This window comes from Puntigrus tetrazona, chromosome 13, assembly GCF_018831695.1.
Source record: "Puntigrus tetrazona isolate hp1 chromosome 13, ASM1883169v1, whole genome shotgun sequence".
NCBI classification, from domain to species: Eukaryota; Metazoa; Chordata; class Actinopteri; order Cypriniformes; family Cyprinidae; genus Puntigrus; species Puntigrus tetrazona.
This window is the reverse complement of record NC_056711.1, coordinates 11,461,779-11,486,756: the sequence shown is the minus strand read 5'-3', so window position 1 is coordinate 11,486,756 and position 24,978 is coordinate 11,461,779. Positions and strand designations below refer to the sequence as shown.

Sequence of the window (24,978 nt, the reverse complement as noted above, 5' to 3'; positions counted from 1 at the left end):
AACAGCTACTGAAACTTCCTCTTTCCGGGAGAGGAAGGATTTGGGCTTCAGCGAAATTCCTTGAATTTTATTTGATATTATGTTATTCAAAATACTCAAGTATTATACATTGCGTAAGTATACATTGCGTACATGCGTAAAGTAAAACGTTTCTGAATATTTGTTTGTTTCCTGAAATAAAATAATAAAATAATCACTAAAACACAGGTTGAATAGACTATATATATATTTATATATATATATATATAGTCAACCTAAGATTTTGTAGAATTAAAAATGCCAAAAATCCACCTAAGATTTTGTAGAATCGTTTCCTTTCTAACATGCCTCTGATTCATTAAATGTGCATACAGAATGAGCATGCAGTTTTGTGCTCCTCATCGCAATCTAACGGTCTCTGACTTCTGTCATTGATTACCCTCGCTTCTAATTAACACGCCTGCAAAGCTGGTGATGCACCAATCAAATTGCCACCTGGGGGGGGGGGTTAGGGGAGAAACGAGGCGCATCAGCTCCGCGTCCTCAGCGTGGATAAGTGCGTGACTGCGCAGCGCGAGAGACAGTCCAGAGACTGTCAGGATCAGGAGACGGTCGTGATCGCGCTCTCTGTGGATAATTAGACTGTGCACCTGCTCCGGAACATCCTCTACCCAAAACCTGCTATAAATACGTGAGTAGCAATTTTGCTGCATATAAGCTAATTTTGTGAGATCGTCCGTTTTATACAAAACGCTGTTTATACGGATTTAAACGCTATTTTGCCTACAGTGTAAAGAACTCCAAAACGTAAAAGCATTAGTCAATTAAAAATACAAATTGCTACGTTAATCCAATTTAAGCATGAAAACATGTACCGGTCTTCTTTTTAACTTTTCTTCATTTAAATTTATATTTCTAGGAATAAAACATGGAGCAAAGTATTATTCCTCGCTCCTTGTGGACTAACGACAGCAAATTTCTCCACCACCATGTCACGGACTTCTTCACCAGTGTACAAGTTACACAGGATATACCAGCTGGAACATCATTCGGACCTTGTGTTCTTCATAATACCTTTTATGACACCATAGCCTTCATTGGATTGAAGTCCTTTGACAAACGGAATAAATCATATGTGTTTCGGGTGAGTAAGATTTTTATTTCAGACTGCATTTTTATTTCAGACTTCAGAATTTAACTATATTGCAATCTTGTACTGTAACTGAAACAAGTATAATCCAGACATATAATCTGTAACACATTATAAACAGCAAAAGATCAATTGTTAGCTATTTTGCTGTAAAAAATGTATTTCCTCTAATGTCAAATATGTCTCACTATCAACAGGTAGACCCTGAGGCAATGAAAGGTTCTCCATTAGTAGTTCCTTGGCTACGGTTAGTACAGGCTGCAATGAGCACAGAAGACCAGAATACTGAGGCCTACTTAAAAGGAGGACAGCTGCACTTTCGGACTATTCGAGATGTGAAACAAGGGGAAGAACTGCTTGTTTGGTATGATGAGGAGTTGTCACATCTTTTGGGGTTTGAAGACATAAAAACAAAAGCTCTGACAGATGGTGAGTATAGACCTCTTTTAAGGATTTTTTTTTAAATAGAATTAATAGAAATTAATGCATGCTATTTGTTAATTCATTCATTCAATGAATGTACCTTAAAATTGGTTAATGCCATGGAATGTGCATTCATAGGTCATGTTCATATAAAAGTAAAATAGGTCTAAATGGCTCTTCTTTAAAATTTGTATTATACATTAATGAACAGTTAAGCAGTTTTCTGTACATTTTTGGTTTGTAAATTTTTATACAATAGCAAATATAAAAAAAGTCATATGACAAGATAACCACTGGACAAAGAGGACCATATCCTTATGAATATTTAGCTTTTAAAAAATATTCCAAAATCCACATAAGATCCATAAGGCAGCAAATTATTCATCATTATTAATATTTAAATGTCATATATAAATGTTTGTATAATTTGTAAATGAATTGTTTCTTAAATGCTAATGGTAAATGTCATATTATTGCTTTTACCATCGTGGTCTGACAGCGTTTGTATCTTCATGTGCAGGATACACATGTACCAGATGTGGCCAGGCCTTCAAGAATGAAAACCCTTTCCTTGCCCACTGCCGTTTTTTATGTGCACAGGAAAAAGTAGACATCATCCGACCGACCAACGAACAGAAACCAGAAATCAAGCGACAACGCAAAATCATAGATTTTCATAACATTGCGAGAGACCTGGAGCACAAAATGAGCGGTTCTCCAGAAGACCCGGGCGTTCCTAGAAAAAGAAAACAAGAGGGCTCCCTAAGTCCCCGGAGCAAAAAAACTGTTTTATTAGAGAAAACCAACATCACGAATCACGACAACACAACCAACGTCAACAAAGACTGTGCGCCTTTCCAGGATTTGTCAGAATCTGATAAATTATCAACAAACGAGTCGAAGATAAGTAAAAGCAGCGCATTTACCGAGGTTCAAAAACCAGCAGAGCAGTCAAACCCCAAGCGGTTATCCCGGGATGTAATGGCGCCTGAAGCAGGCCTGCAATCAGACTGCAGCGCCTTCTCATTCGTTGTACCGAAAAGCGCGCAATCGGAACAGAAGAGCGCGTTTTGTGAACCCAACAAACGCACCATCACCGAAGTTCAGAATCCCTCGCCGGCACGTTCGGATGAAATCTCAGACTCTTTCAAATCGAAACCTTCATTGGGATACAGAAACGTATTGGCTTCGCACCTGTTTCAAGCTGACTTGTCAAGCGCTCACGCAGGTGGAGCGATGTCCTCTCCGCTGGCTTCAGGAGGATCCTTTTATTACGCTCCCGAGCACTGGACCAGATCTATAGGTGGCCAGCTGCAGTCTACATCTTCTTTGACACTTCTGCCCCCCACTTACACACCGCTGAGTGTTTCGGTGCAGAACTGGTGCGCCAAATGCAACCTCTCGTTCCGAATGACCTCCGACCTGGTGTTTCACATGAGGTCCCATCATAAGAAAGAGTTCGCCGCAGAGGCTCAGGTGAGGAGGAGGAGGGAAGAGAAACTCACCTGTCCCATCTGTCACGAGTACTTTCGAGAGCGTCATCACCTCTCACGTCACATGACATCACATAATTAAGAAGAAAAACTCCATCGCACTTTAACCAGGTACATACAAGTAATTAAAATGCATTGACCATAAATTATGCATTTACAGTGTGATGGTCCCTTGGAGCTACCCAACTGACAAAAATACGTTCCAAGATCGTTTTGCTAATGTTCCCGAGATATGAAAACGTGTTTACGTAGTGTTCTCTGACTCAGTTTTTAATGTTTGAAAAACGCAGCTGTAAGAACCTTAAGGGAGCCATCCATTTTATAAGTTTGCAAACATTATGGGAATGTTATGTTTGACTGGACATGCTAAAACAGGTTAGACGAACAGTCAGCTAAAACATTTTGAAATTCCAGGTAATACATTCGAGTTTTGAGAACATTAAAGTAAACTTTCTATTAACGTTGTTCAGAGAACGATGCCAGAATGTTTTGAGAACGTTCTCTGTTCGCCCGGCGGCATTTAGGTTATAAGAAACACTGTCAGAATATTCCGAGAACATTTTCTGTTAACTGGGTAGGTTGCTATTGGACAGGGGAAGTATTTTCCTGTAGCAATACATTACAGACTGACTAAAAACTTTTCAACCATTTACCTTTGGTAAAGATTCGTTATCTCTTTCTCCAAAGGTCAGAGTCATTTATGTAATGTAATATTTTAAACGGTGGGCTTTGGTAGTGCAATTCAGGATAGGCCTATATCGCCACTAGGTGGCTGTAGACATGAATAACTTTCTCTTTAGAGGTAGCTGTACCTAGTACATTTAGTTGTGACTAATACTGTTGAACTGCCTGGTCATTTTAACTTAACAGTGCCTTACAAAGTCAGGATGAGTACATATAAATGCTATTGAAAAACTGTAGAATAAAATGCTCTAGCATTTTTAGGTTTGCTAACAGTTGAAACTATTATAAACTAATAGCATTGCTTTGTACAGAGATTTTATATTTGAAATATCCATCCCTTCAGAAAGCCAAATCTTTGTTACAAAGTTCTTTTCAGATGTCCACTTCTTTTTAACATTTTTTTTTAGCAGCACAGCGACAAGGAGGATGTATTTATTTAATTATGTTCTTGTTCTGTTCTTTTCTGAGATAAGTACAGTCATTGTATTTCATTAAAGAATCTGAGCATATTCCCCAAGTGTTTGCCTCTGATTTTAGCCACTTTTGCATTTAATAAAAAAAAAATACACATGCACTAGCACAAAGTGACCGGTAGAGTGCACGCTTGAACAATAAGTCCTCGAAGCCTCATAACTCTTAACAAAACTGTCGTGTGAGAATGGTGTGGCGTTCACATTGATTAAGTTTTTAAGTCTCATGCAAGTCTCCATTTAATTATAAGCATAAAGTTATAGGAAATGTACTCAACACTGAGAAAGTTCACCAAAACATCACAGTTTTTGACCCTACTGCGAAGTTCAAAAGGATGCCCATCTCTATTTTGCTATAAGCATGCTGCTCATTCAAGAAAGCAAATACGTCTGAAGACATTAAAGTAAATGAAAGGATATGTATACACTGGCCTAATATTGGTGCAATTAGAAGCTCAGCGGTCTGTTCCTGACGGTAATCACTTGAAGAGAGAGTCATTTCATACACACAGAAAATCCTCTGTTCACTGTAAAGAGCATCTTTCATCGCTGCTATTAATTGATCAGGCCTCATTTGGAAAACTAAATATTGACTTTGGTTTTCAGTAACTGTTGAGTATTTACATTTTGACGAAGTCTCTGGTGTCCTATACAACTGATTTAAATATTAAAGTGCTCACCAGGAAACTCAACATTGCCTGAAGGGGATTCACCTGAGAGTTCCCCTCAGTGTTTCTGGGCAGCTATAGTGGATGTTGGCGTTACATTCTCACATTCCTCTGTTATTTTACGGTCTCTTTGGGAGAAAAAGTGATCTACAGTTTAACAAACCTCATTCATGCTGACACTGTCAAAACTAGCCTGAGAGAGGAAAACAGCTTTCGATTACTGTGGAGACCATTGATCATCTCATCAGTTTGGTTGTCGCCAAATCTCTGTGCTAATAAATTAGTCAGTTGTTGAAAACTCTACTTACCTAGCCGCGGTTTGCTGGTTCTCAACAGGGGGGGTTTATGGATGACAAGTTAAAACCAACAAACTAGGCTGGTTTAATTTCAATATTTTTTTTCAGATTCACATTTGTAGTGATAAATAGTAAAAGCAGCAGGCACATTCACATCTCTTCAGTCTACATAACCAAACATGTTGACATCTTCAAGTGTCTCTTTTCACACGCTGCACAGAGAAGCCATTCAACACTCAAACTCGCACAAAGGAAAGACACAGCAGACAGTAATTGGGTTCTGTTCTGTGAGAACACGCTTCTCTCGTTTTCATTCATGGGCTAGTGGGATTAAAAGGGTTTACGTCAAATTAGTTTGAGCTGGGTTACATCATCTGTTGAAGTAAGAGTTGGAACTTCCTGAACTTTGAGACCCGATGCTCTTGAAGTGGTTTAAGGTGGGAACCGGGGGTTAGAGAGGTCTTTGATGTCCAGGTAAAAAAGTAATACACCAGGCTGGTTTCTGATGTCAGTGCCACAGACATTCTTATTCTTTTATTCGTTCTCTTCATTAAGTAAAGAATATCAACACATACGATGCAGAAACATACAAGCTGGTGGTTTAACATTTATTTTATTCTACTTATTATAAGGCTAGATTTCATAATTTAAAACACACATTTACAAAAATACATTCTCTAAAATATAATATATTGAACAATTGTTTATACACACTGACGCATTTGGCCCAAATGCTCCTCGCTTATGGCACCAAACTGAGATTATCGAATGAATATAAAAAAGAACCTTGTGTAACATCTCTTGAAATAAAACAAATGTACAGGTAAAATTAGTCAGCACTAGCCATCAGGGACCACAGCGAATGGGGGTCTTTTAAGTTCAGTCTCAAAACGAAGTTCACATTAGTTACTACAAGTAAGAGTTTGATGTAAATTAAAGGGTTCACAATTTTCACATATGACCAAATGACCTGGATATCAAGTTACACTTAGATTTCTAATGAACACCAAGACGTTATCTTAACCTGTAACTACAACATTCAGCTGAATAATAAAATAATTCTTTATTCTAATTCACTTTCCAAGGTAATTCAACAGTTCTGCCAAAAAAAAAAACGTCTGTTATATTCAGTATGCTATAAAACCTCATCATACATCCAGTAATCTACAAACATGACGAACAACCATTTATATCATAGAGATGACAGCAAAGCATACAATTTGTAAGAATTTTTTTTAAGAGTAAGTGCTTATGTTACCCAACTAGTACAATGAAAAATCTTTATGGCAGATCCTTTGTGGATAAACAGAGAAAATTAAAATATGATTTGTAAGCATTTATAAAAAAATGAAATGCAGTCCTTAAAATGTGTGCACTTTCTAACAAGTGCAAACTAAAGACAATATGCCTCTTCAAGGTAAATTTGTGTGTCAAAACCACAACAATGCCCGTTTGTCTTTCTTTCCTCTGACCGGTTAGTCTATCTGCAAGCGCACGTCTCCACAGACATATTGGGGTAGATCTTCAACACAATGTTTTTGCTCTCATCCAGAAATAGTACACTGAGGGATTTCATCTTCTCTGGGACACAGCAGGGCTCTGGGATACCTGGAATTATCCCAACGGCCTTGACTATGCTCTGGATGGTTGCATGGTTGGAGGGGCGGACTACCTGTAAAGGGCAGAAAAGAGAGGATTATGAGGTATGGTAGTGTTTAGATATGCAACTTTTGTTTTGCTTTCTTCAATGAAGCAAAGGAAATTATCCCTTACAACACCCTTCTATTATTCAGAACAGAGGAACTGTAAAACTGGCTCATTTCAAAAGAAAATGTGTCCAAAATGTGTTTAAAACCCCCATTAAGGGTACAATTATTTGACTGTAATTGCACATAAAGTCGGTGTGCTTTAGTCGTGCTGGAAACGAAACATTTTGTGAAGGGATTCTTTGTTTAAAACCCTTGGCTAGAAAAGCTGTATTAACCATAGTCATTTTTAAATATTTCAACATGTCTAAACGGTTCACATTCGCATACGCTGATCCTCGCCATGAGGTTCTCTGACCTTTGGAATGGGGAATTCACACGTTCCTGCACAGTAGAAGGCATCGAAAGACTTGGGAGACAAGATCCATTCGTTCCAGCCGATATCTGCAAAGTCCACCTTCAGGTACCTCCTGGAACAGCTGCGAGGTTCTTTCCACTGTCTCCTCCGAGCCTTCTTCATGGTTTTCTCATCAAACCGGAGAACCTGAGACTTGCCGAATCCATCAGCATTCTCCTGGCCTTTCCTCCGACGTTCTTTTTTAAAGGGCTTTGGCTTGAGCGCAAAGTAAGCGCTTTCCCACATATCGTGCTGTTTGAAGCTGTTGTACTCCACCCCCGGGAGCTCGTTGTTCTCAATGGGATCAGAGAAGTCCAAGTCCAGCTCCCGCTTCACACGTATGTCAGGTGAGGAGTCCGGAGAGTGAGTTGGCTGCGGGTCTGCAATGAAAGGGTCATATCTCTGTAGGCTCGCGGCCACGCTGTTGGGCTCGGAAATGGCCAGGTCATTAGCATACAACAGCAAGTATGGAAGGCTGGAGGATGGAAGCTGGTCCTGATACCTTTGATACTGCTCTCCGTAGTCAAACTCCACAGTGATCAAAAGGTGATTCTTATCTCGGGCCTCTTTTATAATGACAGACACATCCTTGCTCTGCCAGGTCCCACGTCTATGAGGAACTATGGTGATGTTTCCGAGTAGAGATCCTGGGGCTGAGCTGAAGGAGGGAGACCGGAAAAGAAGACGGACAGATGGTAGCAGATGTGCGTTTGGGGTGCGACAAGAGGGGTTCTTGAAGCGCTTGCAGAACCAGGACCTCTGGCGTGGCCGTTTGTCAAAAAAGAAGTGAAACGTAGATGTGAGGATCACCTCAGACCCTTGAAGAGAAGTAAGATTCAACCAGTACGAGACCCTCTCCTCCACATTCTCTGCAAAGATACGAGAGAAACTGCTGAGTTACATATTAATTATGAACATGGGCTCAAACAACAGGCTTTTTGTTCTGTCTAAAGGTTTGGAGAAAGCACAAGGAAGTGAGGAGACATGTTACTCCTAGAGCAGACATATGGAAATGTTTATTTAGGTTCCCTTGAGAGTTAAAACCTGCAACAATGTCAGTCTTTTAATCGGCTTTATTTAAATGCTTTAGCAGACTGCAAATAAAAAGAATTAATTGTTTCATGAGAGTGTAACAAATGTTATTTTTTTTATGTTGTGATTTAAACAGCTCTGAGAATATTAATGTGAAAGAGCCACAACAATTATAACAATTATAAGCCTGTTCTTGACACTGCGCAATTATCATGCATAGTGTACAGTTAAGTCTGTATATATTAATTTTAATGTATATATATGTAAATGTTTTCTAACATTTCATTAACAAAAATTCACAAATTGCCTGCGGTGATAGCCATAGCAACAATTCCGTTCAGTAGCCTACTTCACAGTATATATAGGCTACAAAACATAGACTAGTAGTGACATTATTTAGCCTATAATATTATATATATAGACAGTACAAGCACACCATATAAACCTAGAAGTAACACGTGTGCTTTACACAAGACAAACTTCAACAGAGCTGAAAATTACTGACAGAATTTTGTACAAAAAAAAACCCTCGCAAAAATCATTAAATTGCCTGCTTCTGACAAAATATTTGCAATTTTCAGGTAAACCTAAGTCACTGAGTAGACACACTTAAGCTAAAACAAATAGCCTATTACTGTAATCAATATATAATTTGACCAAACATTTAAAACGTAATATAATACAGTAGCTATGTGTCTGTACATTGTTATGCATCACGTATTTATTTTTATGCTACTCACCAGGTTTTGCTTTAAAACTTCTTACAGTATTTCCCTCTTTGAGTCGGTTAGGTTCAATGTTGTACTTCTCATACAGTTTAAACATATGCTGTGAGAGCGCATCAGTGGGCACGAGCGCGTCTGTCGTGCTGTCGCGCGCACTTCTCCAAACAGCTTCAGACGCGTCAGTATCGGAACCGACCCAAAGCAGTAACAGGTGCGTTAAAAAGACACATTTAACCGTCATGTTGCAAAGAAACAGAACCTTCCGAACGACTGAATTCCACGTAGCTTAAAAACGCGCTAGCACATACTAAAACGAGGTTTCAAGTATGACAACTTCGGAGTGGCGTTTTCAAGTGATGCGGTTTGTCAAGTCGCCGCTTTTCCCGCCTTTTAACGCAGCGCGGAGAGAAAGTTGTTACAATGTTTAAGAAGTTGTGTCGGTCTCGTGCGTAACCTGTGATACATCCCTTATTTCCTCTGACCGCCACTATCCACGAGAGCAGGAATAAGCGGAGTGAGGCGCTGACGTATCCGCCCATCAGCCAACGGGAGCTGCTGCTACATTACACCCGATCCAGCAGGAGGCCAACAAGAGGACAGACCCAGCAAACATGCACTTTCACAGTTTAAGGAGCGAGGTTATTGCACCGCATTTCCCTTTTCTAAACAAGCCCTCAAAAAGCTTCTTTTTCATTCGAACAAACTGCTAAACTGCTCGTGCTAACAGCTTTTACAAAAGTTTGATGAACTAAATTATGGTTTAATTTTTTTATTTTTTTTTTTGTAAATCGGCGAATTTAAAGTTACTGTTTGATTTCACACATCAAGAGGGTCATTACTACATGCGTTTATCGTAATGCTGAAACATCTATGTTGTAGCTTACGTTCTAAAGTAATTTAATATTTCTGCAAACTTAACGGTTTACATTGTATTCAGTATGCTATAATACCCTTTTGTATGCAACCAGTAATCTACAACCATAAATATGAGTCCAACTCGACATTTATGTCATGGCAATGGAAGCTAAGCTGACTTGTTTTAAGAAAGCAAGCCTTATCTAGAACAAAAAAAGTTCCCTCGTGGGAGTTAAGGAAAGCAAAATATAGCATAAAACTGAATTAATGGAAGACAAGAAGCTAAATGTGCATTTTTCTTTCTATATCAGTAAACTTTAAAGTAACACGAGAGTGCAAATGCATAAATCCGAAAGGCTATTTGAAAGAGTTTTGAATATTTGTGAGTGCCTTTGCTTGATTTCATTATAGTGATTTCATTCAGTACATGAAGCACACTGGGGGAACGGCCCTGTCACCTCTGTTTTTTGTGTGGAGTGTCTGCAGCGCTGTGCCAACAATGCTGGTTCTGTGAAAGCCCGGAGCTCCAGTGGAGAGACCATAACAAGCCCGGCCGTTTGGGTCATTGCATGCCATTAAACACCTCCTGTGGCCCCTGGGGACCCCACTGGAGACCCCCTTTTTGCTTCACACTTGAATGTGTCTTAAATCTGCATTAAAAATCTGACGTTCCTGCCCACTAGGACACTGTTACTGAGTGAATCAAGGGATAAATCGAGTAGGAGGGGAGATACCTCTGCTCTGCTTTGTTTCCACCCCTCTTTTTATTGCCCAACTGTGGGAAGGCGAAGCCATTAAGCTTCAGAATCCTACACCGCTTTTAAAAATGAATAAAAAACAGAACAAGGATGAAAGAATTCAAATTAACTCTGGTTCACAGAGACCTTTGATTCTTCAATACTACTGCATCACTTGCTCTCTATAGCACCTGGGAGCGACCAATTCTCTCTTAGATCCTGCTGGGTCTGGGTACTGAGAATGATACTTTAATTAACAAGCTAACTACGGAATGATGCTAATAAGCATAAGGTCTTGTTTAAGGCTTGTCTCTCCAGGACAAATTCCCTTAATATGTTTGTCCTTTACTTTGAAACCTCTAGTAGTCCTGGTCTTGTAAAACACACTATTATTTTCTCCTTCCTTGCTTTATATGGGGCTTGTTACAACATTTTTCATTGATTTAAAGAAGTTTTTTTTTTATTATTTAGAATATTTCCGTGAATGAAAGATGCTACACTTTGATGTATAAGGTTATACCACAAAAGCTCATGACTTTTTTTAATTAAAACCTAGTTAGATTTTATTTTAGTACTTTTAAAAAAAAATCCCTTAGCATGACACACACTTGCTTTAAAAGGACCGTTTGTCAGGGACTAGACTGCCAACTGAAAAGTGTTTAATCTTTCATTCATATAAGTAGCTAATATCTTCCATGATGACATGCTTGTAGTTGTTGAGATTTCTTTTTTATTTTGTATCGAATACCACAAATAACAATGATATATAAGATTTTTAATTACTTTTCATAAAAAAAAGAAAAGAAAACTGTGTGTAACCGCTCATAACTCAATGAAATTGTTATTTGATATGGCTGGCAAAAACAAACAGTATTGCTTAACTCAATTGCCTGTACTTAAGCAGTTTATGTGGTTTGCCTCACACATGGCAGATGGGTCTTTGATTTCTTGAGGCTATTTTTTAAGGGGAAGAATGAAAAAAATTAACTGTCATTTGCGGTCAAGCGAAACGAAATAACATTAATTATATTCTAGTGACAAATGCTAGATCATGATGAAATTAGCATTTGTAATAGCATGGAAATCTCTTTAAGTAAATAATTAGATTCATGTAGCTGAATCCTTCACTTCCCTACAGGGCATCCAGTACTGTCTATCCGTTTCTAGTATTATAAATGTGTTCAAAAAACAAAACAAAACAAAACAAAAGATAGTAGAAACAATTGCACTGTAATATAAAAGTAGCACAGATAGAAAATTCTTAACATTGGTTATTATTTGACATAAAAGCTCTTCACTTTGCCACTTAAAAAGAAACGATTCTCTTCATGTTATGTATATTTGTAGAACTTCAGTAAAAAGGAAGTGGCTGCTGATATTAGACGGTAGAGGGTCAGGTCCTTTGGCACCAGGACAAATACATTTTAAGCATCCATCTGTCAGCATCAAGATTTCTGAAAGGGAGAGTAGTTGCCTGCTCTCTGTGTTTTTTCTTTCCCGTTTGTATTGGCTATGTGTCTCATAGCCTAAGTGAAATACAATTATCCCTGCAGTGCCTTGAGTGATCAATCACTTCTCAAAATTCTGGTGCTCTTGGACCTGCACAATATCAATGTGCCAATTTTGCCAAACGAACCTAATGGCAAAGAGCATTCTCTTCTGGCTTCTGTTACTTCCAGTATTCTTGCAGAATAACTGAGTGAAAATGTTTCAAAAGCTCTGTTAGTTTCACTAATTCTCAGTCTTAAAGGGTAAAGCACTGTATATATATATATATATATATATATATATATATATATATATATATATATATAGAGAGATAGAGAGAGAGAGAGAGAGAGAGAGAGAGAGAGAGAATAGATAGACTATGTAATAATTTACTTCTAAAAATATTTAGTATAAAATGGAATTTCAGGCCAAACTAATTATTTATGTCACTATGAAAATCACAGACTCTAGTGAGGTTTTATGAGTAGGTTTGTGTATATTTATGGCTTAATAACACATAACAACAACATGTAACAAGATGTACTTTTTGGCATTAAAGATGCCCCCATCTATCTATTTGACTCTCTATTTGTTAAATCTTATACAGAGCATCTTTGTGCAGCACAGGAGGCATTATACAAACTGAGTCCAAAAAAGGAATATAATGAATAGAACAGAACAAACTGATCTGAATCTGTCCATGGTCCTGGTATGCGTCCCGTACACATGGCAGATTCCCTCCTGTCTGTCCAGTTCTGGATGGTGGCCCTGAACTAAGGCATGAGCTCACTTGGCTTTGGGAAGAGATGCAGTGCTTCCATTGTTCTGGTCCAGAAGCAATAAAACTCCCTCATGCTGTCCCGTTTGCAAAAGCCCACTGCTGTCGCTTTACGGCTAACATGATTTCACCCCTGACTGCTGTGATCAGTAGGTCTCCTGGACCCGTCTGGCTTTGATCTTTAACTCTCTGTCAATCAAAATTAGTTATCCTTCAATACTGACTCCTCCTCTCTCCATGCAGAGTCCTGTCTAAGAACAAGCAAGGCTTTGTCTATACTCTATGTCTTTATGAATACAGCCACATGCTGGGTTTGAGTTGCTTCACACGAGTGCCACATGTCACCTTTGAGCCCACTGTCCCTTCTCTACTGTGACGAGCTGCGTTTCTATTGTATGATTAAGTTGTTATCTGAAGACAAGCAGTTATCTGTTTATGAGGTCTAAAATGATTTTGGACTCATGAAAATAAAGGTCACACATGATTTTTTCAAGACCTCCATTACAGAATGGAAAATCAAAATTGTTTTGAGACAAGTCAGGTCTCTCAACAACCAGATTCATAACTCACATGTCAGATATTTCCGGCAATGTAAGTACATCTATGAAAGCAAAATCTGACAACATGGTATATAAACCATGTATAAGTGACGTTTTTTTCTGTCTAAAGCTAAACTTTAAACTGCATTTACTCTACTTTTTAGGTACTTTTACATCACATAGATGCTATATTAAGTATTGTGACACCTGTGTGAGGCAATTGGCTCTTATAACTTTTAAGCAAGACTGAAGTCACCATGCATATTCAGTGTTAAGGTTTATGCCATTCATATAAGAGTGGCTCATCTCTGCCTTCTGCAGGCTCACGATAACTGCCATGATGAAGCATATGAAAGCTCTGTCGTTCAGAGTATACACATGTTTGAAAGGAACATATTGTAGACTTTTATCTTCAGATCATTGCACTAAAGACACTACTTAAATTGTTTCTTGCTTACCTTATTCTGCATCCAAACAAAACATTGAATTGGAAATTTCTTGGAGTTTCCAAAACTGCTTTGCAAACTGCCAAACTTACGTCATTGCTCTGCAGTTTAATGTTCCTATTTTTCTCTGTCCACATCAATTTTTTGTCATTTTTATCATCTTTTCTTAATGGTTAGTGGATGAAGTCTGAGTATGTAAGATAGAAGAGAATGAGTTACAAACAGATCGCTAAAATCTTTCAGTCATAATGACATTTGATACAACCTTTTAAGAGAAAGCTCATCCATTCCACAGTATTTCTTGAGATGAATAGTGAGAAAGTGCAGCTAGAGGTTTATTTTACTAGCCAGTTAGAGCATGAAAAGTATGCCATAAATCATAGTTGACATATACATGTTTTAAAAGGAAAAATGTTTTAATACTGAAAAAAACCTTATTAGTACTTATTAGTAGATAGAATTAACCATTATTACGCTGCTTTTTGTATTATTAATTTATTGATTTATTTTGAAGGGTTGGGTAGGGGATATTTTTACTTTGCTTGTTGAAGAAAATATAATTTTTATTATGTCAAGATGATGTATTGGATGTTGTGAAGCCATTATTTATATTTAATGCCTTCTCTATGCATTTGTCTTGATTATCTAGAAGAATTCAATTCAATAAACAAAGTTTCACATCACATGGAGTAATGTCCATACAAAATAATTATGTTCATAACCACCACAGAATGTCCTTTTGGTACATACTGTATATGCCAACATACCAATCCCAAGCCGGCCTTTGCAATACTCAATTTCGAAACAATCCCAAACATTCAGACACAATATGCCACAACAAACATCTGCTTGTCCTTGCGGCACAGAGCATCCAAACTTTCTAAGAAGCCTGACCTCAAGTGTCTAGACACATTCAGCACGTTTCTTTACCTGTGCTCATTTCTGTGGGGCTTTTTGAAACACTTGCCAATAAAAATACATAGACTAGCAGGGTTACCAAGCCAGGGGAGAGAGGGTAATGCTACCTTGGGGTATTCAGATTCATTGAGTTTGTAAAATATAGTCTGTAGCGGGAAGAGTGAGCCAGAGCAACAGATAAATCTAATTAATACTATCTTGGGGATAAATGCAAGACTCTGGATCATTTTACCAGCCCTGCTGTTTATTATTTATGTCTGCATAAAAACCAATGCCAGTTCATTTTATTTTTATTGTATATATGATTCTGAGTCCCAGGATCAGTGAAACCACATTTTTAATGCTTTAAACACTATGCGGTTGATGGCTCTAACAGAGAGAGAACATGATGTGGCCGTTAAAAGCCTCCTCGAATGTAGGGGTCTTAATGTTACATGAATGATATCACTCAGATCCTTTAATGTTCTGGTGGCCTCTGCACAGAGAAAATAACTGGGAAAATGCAGTTTGTTTGCAATAAGAAAGTAAACGAAGGCTCTTGGAATGGGATGCTGGCAGCCATTATTCTGAGGAACTGAAGGCAGAGGTGAGCCAGAGGCCACAATTCACTCACACAGTTGCACACTGATCAAACACTCAACAGTAATCCCAGCAATTCCTACAGAACTCCGCTAAACATGAAATATGATTATTTGGTTAAACTGGAAAATGTAATAATGAAAATTGGATGCAAATTACACATGATATTCCTACATGGGAAAGAAATGTGATGATTTTTGGAACAAATAAAATTATAAAATAGTTTAAATTGAAGCAAATTCACCTGCCCAAAACTACTGTCGACAAAATAATTGATAGCTAATGTTTTTTTCAGATCAGAATATTAATTATTATTAGTTTGTTTACAGCTCAATCAGAAAATAACAATGCAACTGTTGAATATGAATGGAGTGTAAATGTTGGATGAAAACTTACATTAACGTTTTGCTTGGAACTACTGCAACAGTTTTCTGCTTGAACGCTGACAAAAGAGGCAAATATTATTCCAAAATATTGTATTATTGAAAAAATACTCATCAGCAATTCCCGGCATTAAGGATTTTCCTTGTCAGTGCAAGTTACAAAAATAAAAAATGAAGCTTTATGTGAACGGAAATTACAAATGTATTAATCTTTGAAAGAATCTTTAGGAATCTGTGAAACCAAATAATATTGTTGGTGGTAAAAATATTATTCCATGAAAACCATCCATGAAAGACAGCGTGAAGCCAAAGAACTGTATTTACAAACCATTAAAGTTGGGTTACAAATACAAAAGGTTTATTCTTCTCATTATTTTCTGTATATTTTATAAGCCTTGTCAAGCCATTGTTAAATCACAACAGTCAAGAATTTCTTTTGATTGTAATTTCTTCCTGGCAGCCACCCACAGGGGTTTAAGACTTTACCGTGAAGGTGAAGGTCATGGGCCTCTGGGACTTGTTCAGGAAATGACAGCACACCGTTTAGACTTTAATGAATATAACTCTGTCTTTGTAAATACAACACCAAGTCTGTAGATTTAGAAGGTTTTCCTTCCTGGAAACCAATTTTAGAGTGTAGATTTGAGGGAAAATGGCTCATGAAAAGATGAGGCTCCCTTCAAAATATGAAGAGAATTTGATGAGAAGTCCTTTCCGTTCTCACTGTTTGGAAATGTAAGCCTAACAGACACTGAGAGATGACTTAAATGCGAACTTGCCGTCATAATGATTCATGGCAAACATCAGCAGCTACATAAAGTGTCTATTGTGAGATGAAAAGGAAAGGCAAGTGAATAGACATAAATTCAGCAAGAATACTTCATCATTTGTTTTGCTGAGCAGCCTCTTGTGCCAAGTGGATTACTTTAGCACACTTCAGAATGACTCTTTCATTAAGAAGTGATTGTGTGAACCATCTCAAAGTGTTCTCCAAGGAATAATGCACAGACAGAGCAATTCATATTTCATAGGCCGCTTTGGACTTTGCTGACAGAGGTGAAGCATAATTAAAGTGAAGCATTGCAGTGTCGTAACCCAATTAAAAACCAAATAACAACAAAGAGACCTGCCGAATATTTTTCCAACACACAAGCCAGGCAATTTGGGCAAATCAGGTCGTAGTGAGAGCAATTGAACAGAATATTCACTCAGTCTTTCCCACTTCTTTAACACAAGAGGCCACTTTCCTCCGCACACAAAAAAAGAGAAAATCCCTTGACCACCTGCATGAACTATAGCACCGTTGCAGTACAAGATGAATTTGTAGAGGAAAAAGAGTGAAAAATCATGCAAAAAAAGTATTTATTGAGACTAATTCTGTGGTGGAAGAAAAATATTTGATTAGCTTTGCAGCAAGCAGTCAGTAGTGTTGGTCTAGTGCACGATGATACGGAGAGAAACAGCAGGCCTTTGTCTGCAGACAGAATGGCGCTCTCTATGGGGTCACTGCAGGATTCCAAACATCACAGACGGGGCAAAACTATACACTGGAATTCCTCTCCCTCTATGAATGTTTTATTAGCCATGTGAACAGGTCAGAAAGTCACCCCCCGCCATACAATCATCAGCCGTGGCGCAGGGGCACGTCCGATCCCAGCTTACTGGCTGCTGCCTGGATCAACTCGAATGCGGTTAGCATGATCAAGACAGTATCAGCTTTACAGCTAAAACAACACCGCGCTGGAGTTCTGGAAAAGTAATGGAACGCACATGTTAGTTAGAGCAAAAATATCCTAGCACTAAAGTAATGTTGCAAATTGGAAATTGGAAGAGACCTTTTTTTGTTTGGACTGTGGCTGTTTGAAGGGTTCTACTGAATCTTGAAGCCCTTTTAGTCCTTTATGGTGATATCCTAGATAAAGAGTATGCAGCATTTAATTATTTCATATTTCAACTTACTTTCTTATTCAGAAGGTCTTACCGTGGACCACCATGCAAGACTTCCCAGGCCCGGAATAAATGTTGGCTGCATGCTTTATTGAGGTGCTACATTGGGAGCCCTTCCAGAATAAATGTTTAACACCTCCCTCAGTAAACACATACACACGCATACACTGTATTCTAATACCACACCACCCATTCAAAAACTACCCACAACAGCAGACTTCACAGATCTTTCCTTAAATGGATCTGAGAATGTTACGCGTGCACTTGTGTAAAGTACTTTAAAATACTGAAAAGTCATTTAACTTACTGGAGATTAGTTACAATAGTGGCAACAAGTTTAATTAAGCCTTTGAATTAGTTATTTCAGAGAATCTTCAAAAACACAAAGTAATTAAATGAAAATTACATATTTTACTCACCCCAAATTTATCCTAGGTGTACATGACTTTCAGACGAACACAGTCAGTTATTTAAAAATGTACTTTTCTTTGTAATTACTGTGTATTTGGGCATACCTCTTTTGTCACATAGTTGTTTTTTGACTACTATATAGTAGGGAATCATGCGATTTCAGATGCAGCCACAGTTATTGGTAGTTGCTTAGAAATGTGAAACATTTAATTACTTTTTAAGAGCATAAAATAAAGAAAAAAGTTGCATACTGACTAATTACACAGCCGAAGACGTTATAAATGAATTCAGCGACTTAATAGATTTTTAATCTATACCTCACCAACTCTAAAAAGCCAAACAAATGTTAATTCAGGCTTTATTGTGGACTCTTTTTTGAGACACTTTTTTGTACCTATATGGATATTACAGGATGACACACAAATGAATGACATTTTCCAACAAAATACGTTCATACAACTCTAAAATACAAACAATTATAAACAATTATTAAAAGCTAAAGGCCTGTTTAGGAATATTACTATAAAGATAAATGTTAAAATGTAAAGACTATTTCCTATAATTTTAACTATAGTATAAAAAGCACTATCTGATTGCATGGGTTGGAATGAATATTCGGAACAGAAACATTCATGCAGACAAGACAAGACATACAACATACCCGTAAATACATGCTTGTAGTCCTGTGGGCTTTAGCTGTCAGGATAACACAGATTAAATAAATAGTCAGAGACAGCTACACTAGTCCTCTCTCCCTCCCAGGTGACTGAGTGAATATTATGATTGATAATGTCTTACATAATCTAAAGCAAGGTGAAAGGCCAATGTAATTTAGTACTGACACTTAAAGGCAAATGAGGCCACAGTGCTCCATGCACACATTTGCTTTGACCCGGAAAGCCATGCCTCCTAAAATCTGTTAAACTGTCTGCACTTACAGCATTACTGATGGTCTAAACAATCTCTGGCATTTCTTAAATCAAATGGAATATGAGCACTCACTAGAGTGAAATGTCACATTTTCAGTTTTGTCATATATCAAGGGTCAAGTATGTAAACATAGTGTGATTATATGCTGGCAAAATAAAAGCATTCACTAACAAATATTTTTTTCTGAAGAAATCTTTAAAAATGGATGACCGTACATAATTAAAATGAAATAAAAATAAAAGTGTCATTATTTTGCAAGTCTCCCAGTTTATCAGTTCTAAAAAACACTTTCACTGAAATTCAGTGAACAAACTTAAATTTATATTATTTTTATTTATACTTCTTTTTTTTTTTGAAAAGATTCAATCTAACTCCTCAGCTGAATCAAAATCTTGGAACTTGTGAAAAAAAATAAAATAAAATATATATATATAATAGTATTCAAATATCAAATAATTAATACTTTAGACATCATAGACATCATAAACCATACATATGTTTATTTTCATTTTGTATGGGTCTGAAATATAACGTTGCAAAGACAATACTTGCCATGTTCTTCTTGGTACCAAGATGTTTTTAATCTTAATTTAATTTAGAATGACTCCGGCACAAATGTTTACTGGAAACAAATTTTACCCTGAGCTGGGTTGGCTTTTTGTTCCTGTGGACGTGTACAGTTGGTTGGCTTCATTATTATACTCCCAGCTATTCTTTCTTCCAGCTCTTCTTAGTCATAATACCTTTTTAGTTCTCCTCATGATCCAAGGTTTTTTCCCACAAAACATTGCTCCGGGTCCGCGGGGTGTCGTGTGTGTTGTTGCTGCAGGTCAGTGGGCTGGAGCAGATAGAGTCATTATTTGGTTAGTGCTCACACCAGCTGGCATTCTCCGCCTGTGAATGAAGAGGCCTTTGTGGACAGTCAAGAACCCGCTGGGCATGCTGAAAACACATCCACGACATGAGGAGCTGAGAGAGGGAAGGCCTCTGCAATAACAGAGACGACCAAGGACTCTGCCAGTACAATCATGGCAGACCTCATGTTCTGTCAGAGACTTACCCGAGAGACGGCCCTCGGGACACCACGAGCGCTGGTGAACTCATACAGAATACCTTCACACTCATTGTGGGCTCCTCCACTTGAGAATGAGAGCCAAACGTCTGAAAAGGTATCCTTGCTGCCGGTTTTGAAAGACTGATGTAAGAAAGGGCTCCTCTTGTCCAAGCAAAGCAAATGGATGAAGTGAGAGTGTAAATGTAGAACTAAAAAGAGTTTCATATATTTTTAAAAGATAAAAGCGTGCTTGTCAAGGGAGCCAGCGAACCAGAGGCTTGTCTGTCAGCGCCGAGCTTCTTGGGATGTAAAAGCAACACTTAACGGCGCAGCAGTGTCTCAGAGACAAGTGACAGCACAAGATTGATGAGTTTTGTCATCCTTGGTGGGATTGGTGCGTCAAGTTAATAGCGTGGTGCCGTTAACTGAAGAATAATTGCCATCAGATGTGAAAATGACAGCAGCCTCTGTGTCAGGTGCGATGTTGCCTGCAGGTCTCATGCTCTCTACCTGCGAGATCAAAGCTGGTTAAACGCTTACCTCACAAGCAAGGTCTTCTGTAACCCATGACCTAATCCTGCTCTGTCTAGTGATACAGCATCATCGAGGGTGTCATGAAATGGCATATTGTCTTTGCGATGCTTAACTGACATTTGGCAGAGAGGCTTTAAATGTTTCCAAGAAATTCAATCTTCAAATACTATTTCCTGAAGAGAGAAAATGTCTAAATGAATAATAATGTTTAAAAAAAATTCAGTTTTCTTTTCATTTTGATCTCGTTACTAAGTTTGGCAGAGTCATTTACACACACAATGAAGCTAATAATGTTGGGGTCAGTAAGATTTTTATTCAGCAAAGATGCATTAAATGGATCGAAAGTAACAGTAAAGACATTCATAATGTTTATAAAAGTTTTTTTTTTTAATTCAAATGCATGCTGCACTTTTGAACTTTTTTATTAATCAAAGAAAACTCAAAAAAGGAATGGGATTTCTACATAAATATAAGCGGCATGGTTTTTAACATTGCTAATAAATGTTGCTTGAGCATTAAATCTTCATATTAAAATGATTTCTGAATTTACGTGACACTAAAGGCTGTAATGACTGATGAAAAAGCTATAAATATATTTCACAATACTGCTGTGATTGCAGTCTTGGTGAGCACAAGAAACTTTTGAACAGTGTATGTACTGTGTGCACAGTTTTAAACAATTGTGATAATTACACATTTTTTGAACTTTTGAATCTTGCTGTTCACGGCACTCATACACAAGAAATACTGAATATCACATGCTTTCACAGTTTAAATCCAGTTTGTTCCTGTTTAATTTCCCTGAGGTGCTCTTTGTTAGTCTATACCAGATAAACAACATTTCAAGGTATTTTTAAATTACTGGAAAAACCATTTAACGCCACAGGGAGTCTGGTACTGTAAAGACATTAAAAATAAATACATAAACCTGAAATTGGAGATAAAGTCATCAACACAGCAAAAAAGTGCCAAAGAAATCCACAAGCGGGATATAAGGTTTATTCAGTCGCTGCTCTGCTCTTCTGGTGCTATGTTTTAACCACTAAAAGCACAGCTCCTAAAAAAACAGGACTTACATGTAAATCCTGAACTGTGTGCTTTCTATTCACTGCAGCAACACACTGACACAATGGGTGAGGTAACACATGCTGAGAGGGCCAAAAAGCAAAGAAATAGAACGAAAGTTGTTACTGCTTTGCATCCTTTTCATTGTGACCATTTACATTTAGCCTTCTAGATTTTAGACTTTTACTGCTTAAGACACAGTATTTATTAAAAAGATGCATACGTTTGACCCTTTTCTAGCAGGGCTATTTCAGTTTTTTATTTTAAATGGTTCCGAAATGTGTATTTCATAGCCTTCTTATGAAAACAGATTTCCCTAATTCCCAATTGAGCGTGAGTAATTTACTACATGCACTTAAAAATGGTCACCCATACCTGAACAAACAGGGGTAGCCCATGACACACTTTATGCAAGTGAGGCGTATGGAAAAACCCAGTATTTCCCAGAGGCCGTAGTGTGCCCAGTACACTTCAAACAGGGGCGAAAGGTTTCCACCATGAATGGGGCTTTTCTCCAGGTAAGTGCAAGCCCTCTGGCTTTGGCCAGGGTAAATGTCAGGCCTCGAGAGAGTCAGTTTATCTTGGACCAGTCTGGTATTTTTACACCTTTCTTAAAAGCTCATGTCTGGCCACTCTGCCACCAGGCTTTCCTCACCGGACAAGTGCAGTTTTTTTTTTTCTCAGAGGCGGTGGTCAGTCTTTTGTTTGTCTGTATGCATATAAATTCCTAGTGGGTACACTTGTATACTGTGGCCGAGAAAATTCAATGCATTGCAACTTCAGAAAACATATGCAAATAAAAAAGCACCAGCAAATCCGGAAAACATCTTGATCAGTTTGACAGCAAGTGCTGCAAATGCTCACAAGACTTATTTCCTGCTCATTTCTTTGTGTTGTCAGCATTTGCAGTTTTGGCAAATCGATTATGTTGTTTTTTTAATTTGCATGTGCTTTTGTCTATTTGCAGTGTGTTTCTTCATTTGTTTGCCTTGTGAGCATTTGTAGCGTGTGTGTTGTTAAATAGATGAAGTTGTTTTAATAATTTGCAGGTGTTTTTTCTATTTGAATTTATAAATATGGGTTGCTTAATGGTTTCATATTATTTTAAGCAAAATGCTGTTTACACAGACATTATAATGTGCATTTTTAATAATATATTGTGAAAAACAGCTAGTCAGTAGCTACAGATTTTTCATGTTTTTAATTTAGTAAAAAGAACCTGTTCATTAGTCTGAGAAATGGGAAAAATTAGAGGGTTTTTTTGCATTTGTGGTCATGCTGTATAGTTTTATTTAGTTAAAAGAACAGACATTTGAAAATATGACTACTTTGGTCTTGCTTTATGTTTATAATTCACTGAAATCATTTTTCAACAAATTGGACTAAAAATCCTTTGTTTTTGATTCACTAAAAATGAATTCATTTGAACATCAAACTATATGCTGTGCGGCTCATAATTTAAATTGCTGTATGCTTCACGACAACAACAAAAAAAATCACATGATTTAATCTACATATTTTAAAACGTATCCCTTTCTCTTTTTTATGTTTTGCATAAGAATACCATATCAAATGAGTTGTTTACATGCTATCATTGCAGATAAGCCTTGTCTCCCCTAGCGATGTCATTTTTGAAAACTAAGCAGAACAAGTGCAGCCTTCCATAATGGCAGTTGTTGTTTGTTTTGCTAACCCACTAAGATGGTTAAGGTCTCCGAAATGGCAGACTCTGCTTTAGGGCTGAATAAGACATAGCAAGGCTGATGTGGTCGGTTACAATGCCTGTCGTTTCTCCCCGCTGTGCCACCCATGAGCTTAAATTGCTAATGGCCCTGCCATGTATAAATACCATTCTCTAGCTAATTAGTCACACTCACCCGCTGAGGGCTGCGGTTGCAGCTCAGACTGTAGGTGAGGCCAAAGGCCCACGTTTTAAATTCTCTCCTGCAAACAATACATGTCAGAAAGCTTTATCATGATCATTCTTCTCCGGCATTAGGGCAGTTGGCTGGAGCTTAAAATGGGACAGCAAAATGCCAGCGAATTCATAAAATAGGAAACTCAAGCTATTATTATTATTATGAGGCAAGAAAGTAGGCCTCATTTGAAGAATAAATATGAAAGATGGAAATTTTTGTCATTAAAAAAGTTTGAAGAATAAGTTAACAAAGCGTACTGATTTATATCAGTGCATTGATTTATATGATTTTGTTTGTGGGTCGAGGCAATTGAAAGTTCTGTAGTTTGCTGCAGTATCATGTAACGTTAATCATTTTCATATTGAGGATTTTACTGATCTCGGTGCATTACCTGTAAAGCATTCTCATGAGATGCAAAATCATCATTTTTAACTCTTCCTAAGAATATCTTTGCTCACTGAATGAACTTGACATCCCCAAGTGTTAGCAGCTCTCTGGAACAAGATGGATGGAGAACTAAACCAGATTCAGTTGCATCTGTAACAGTTGCAGCAAATGCAAGTGCATTAGTCTTTGGCATGGTGTACAAAATATGGCAAGGCGTATGGAAAGTGAGAAGATTGTCAGTGTTTTACAAAGAGAATAGCAGATGGCCTGGATCTTGCCTCTGGCATTCGTGCCCTCTCCCGCTTCTGCTATTAAAACATGATGGGTGGAGGAGGGAAACTTAATATTTCAACTCTGGCTAACAATTTGTGAGCTTCACACTTCACAACAAAGGCGACTGAAAGTTCTTTGTTGGATGGCATTAATCATGGCATTGAACCTCAGTGTTACCAGCAGTAAAAGGCAGCCATAAAAAACAGGGGTGCTCAAGGATACTAGACATTTTCTTTCGGCGATATTTCATGTCATCGCTGTTGTTTGCAGTGGCTCGGTTTTCATCTGTGATCGCGATAGATTTCTTGAGACAATTACTCATTTTTTAAGTCTTGAAATCTTTTGTACTGCATGAACAATTTTAAGTATATTTATTAATTTTTTTTCTTGCTTTGGATTCTGTAGACCATGCATCAAAAATCTTCCCTTTTAAAAATATAAATATTTGTAGATTTTTATGTAAAAAATGTTAAAAAGTCAATGTAATAATTAATAGTTAACTTTCTCTGTAATATGAATATTTGGTAAAAATTTAGTATTCAAATTTATGGATTATGGCACTTTTTGCCCAGGTACCCTTTCATTTCTGTCACTGTCCTCTTTCATTCATCTAAATTTTATTTTTTGCATTTGGGGCATAGAAACAAATATGTCCTGACAGTCCAGCTGATTTGAGAGAAAAAAGAGCTGAGCTTTGAATGTCCTCTCAGAT

The 24,978-nt window shown here is 37.6% G+C and overlaps 2 protein-coding genes across 2 annotated transcripts; one reads left to right on the top strand and one right to left on the bottom strand.

The window, feature by feature from the left end:
- Window positions 1-522: 522 nt before the first annotated feature.
- On the top strand, window positions 523-4,238 carry prdm8 (PR domain containing 8). Its single transcript, XM_043254723.1, has 4 exons — window positions 523-670; window positions 899-1,123; window positions 1,327-1,558; window positions 2,073-4,238. The coding sequence occupies exons 2-4, from the start codon at window positions 908-910 to the stop codon at window positions 3,125-3,127; spliced, it is 1,503 nt and encodes a 500-aa protein (XP_043110658.1). The 5' UTR covers window positions 523-670; window positions 899-907; the 3' UTR covers window positions 3,128-4,238.
- Window positions 4,239-5,760: 1,522 nt separating this feature from the next.
- gdf10a (growth differentiation factor 10a) lies at window positions 5,761-9,549 on the bottom strand. The gene is made up of 3 exons (XM_043254670.1): window positions 9,039-9,549; window positions 7,228-8,135; window positions 5,761-6,835 (listed from the first exon to the last, which is right to left on the bottom strand). Exons 1-3 carry the CDS (start codon window positions 9,262-9,264, stop codon window positions 6,644-6,646), a joined length of 1,326 nt encoding a protein of 441 aa, XP_043110605.1. The 5' UTR covers window positions 9,265-9,549; the 3' UTR covers window positions 5,761-6,643.
- Between the last annotated feature and the right edge of the window lie 15,429 nt (window positions 9,550-24,978).

Coding starts and splice junctions, on each gene's coding strand:
- gdf10a (XM_043254670.1), bottom strand. CDS start 9,264: ATGACGGTTAAATGTGTCTTTTTAACGCACCTGTTACTGCTTTGGGTC. Junction 8,136..9,038: donor AAGTTTTAAAGCAAAACCTG/GTGAGTAGCATA, acceptor GTATCTTTGCAG/AGAATGTGGAGGAGAGGGTC. Junction 6,836..7,227: donor GTGAATTCCCCATTCCAAAG/GTCAGAGAACCT, acceptor TGCCCTTTACAG/GTAGTCCGCCCCTCCAACCA.
- prdm8 (XM_043254723.1), top strand. CDS start 908: ATGGAGCAAAGTATTATTCCTCGCTCCTTGTGGACTAACGACAGCAAA. Junction 1,124..1,326: donor ATAAATCATATGTGTTTCGG/GTGAGTAAGATT, acceptor CACTATCAACAG/GTAGACCCTGAGGCAATGAA. Junction 1,559..2,072: donor AACAAAAGCTCTGACAGATG/GTGAGTATAGAC, acceptor CTTCATGTGCAG/GATACACATGTACCAGATGT.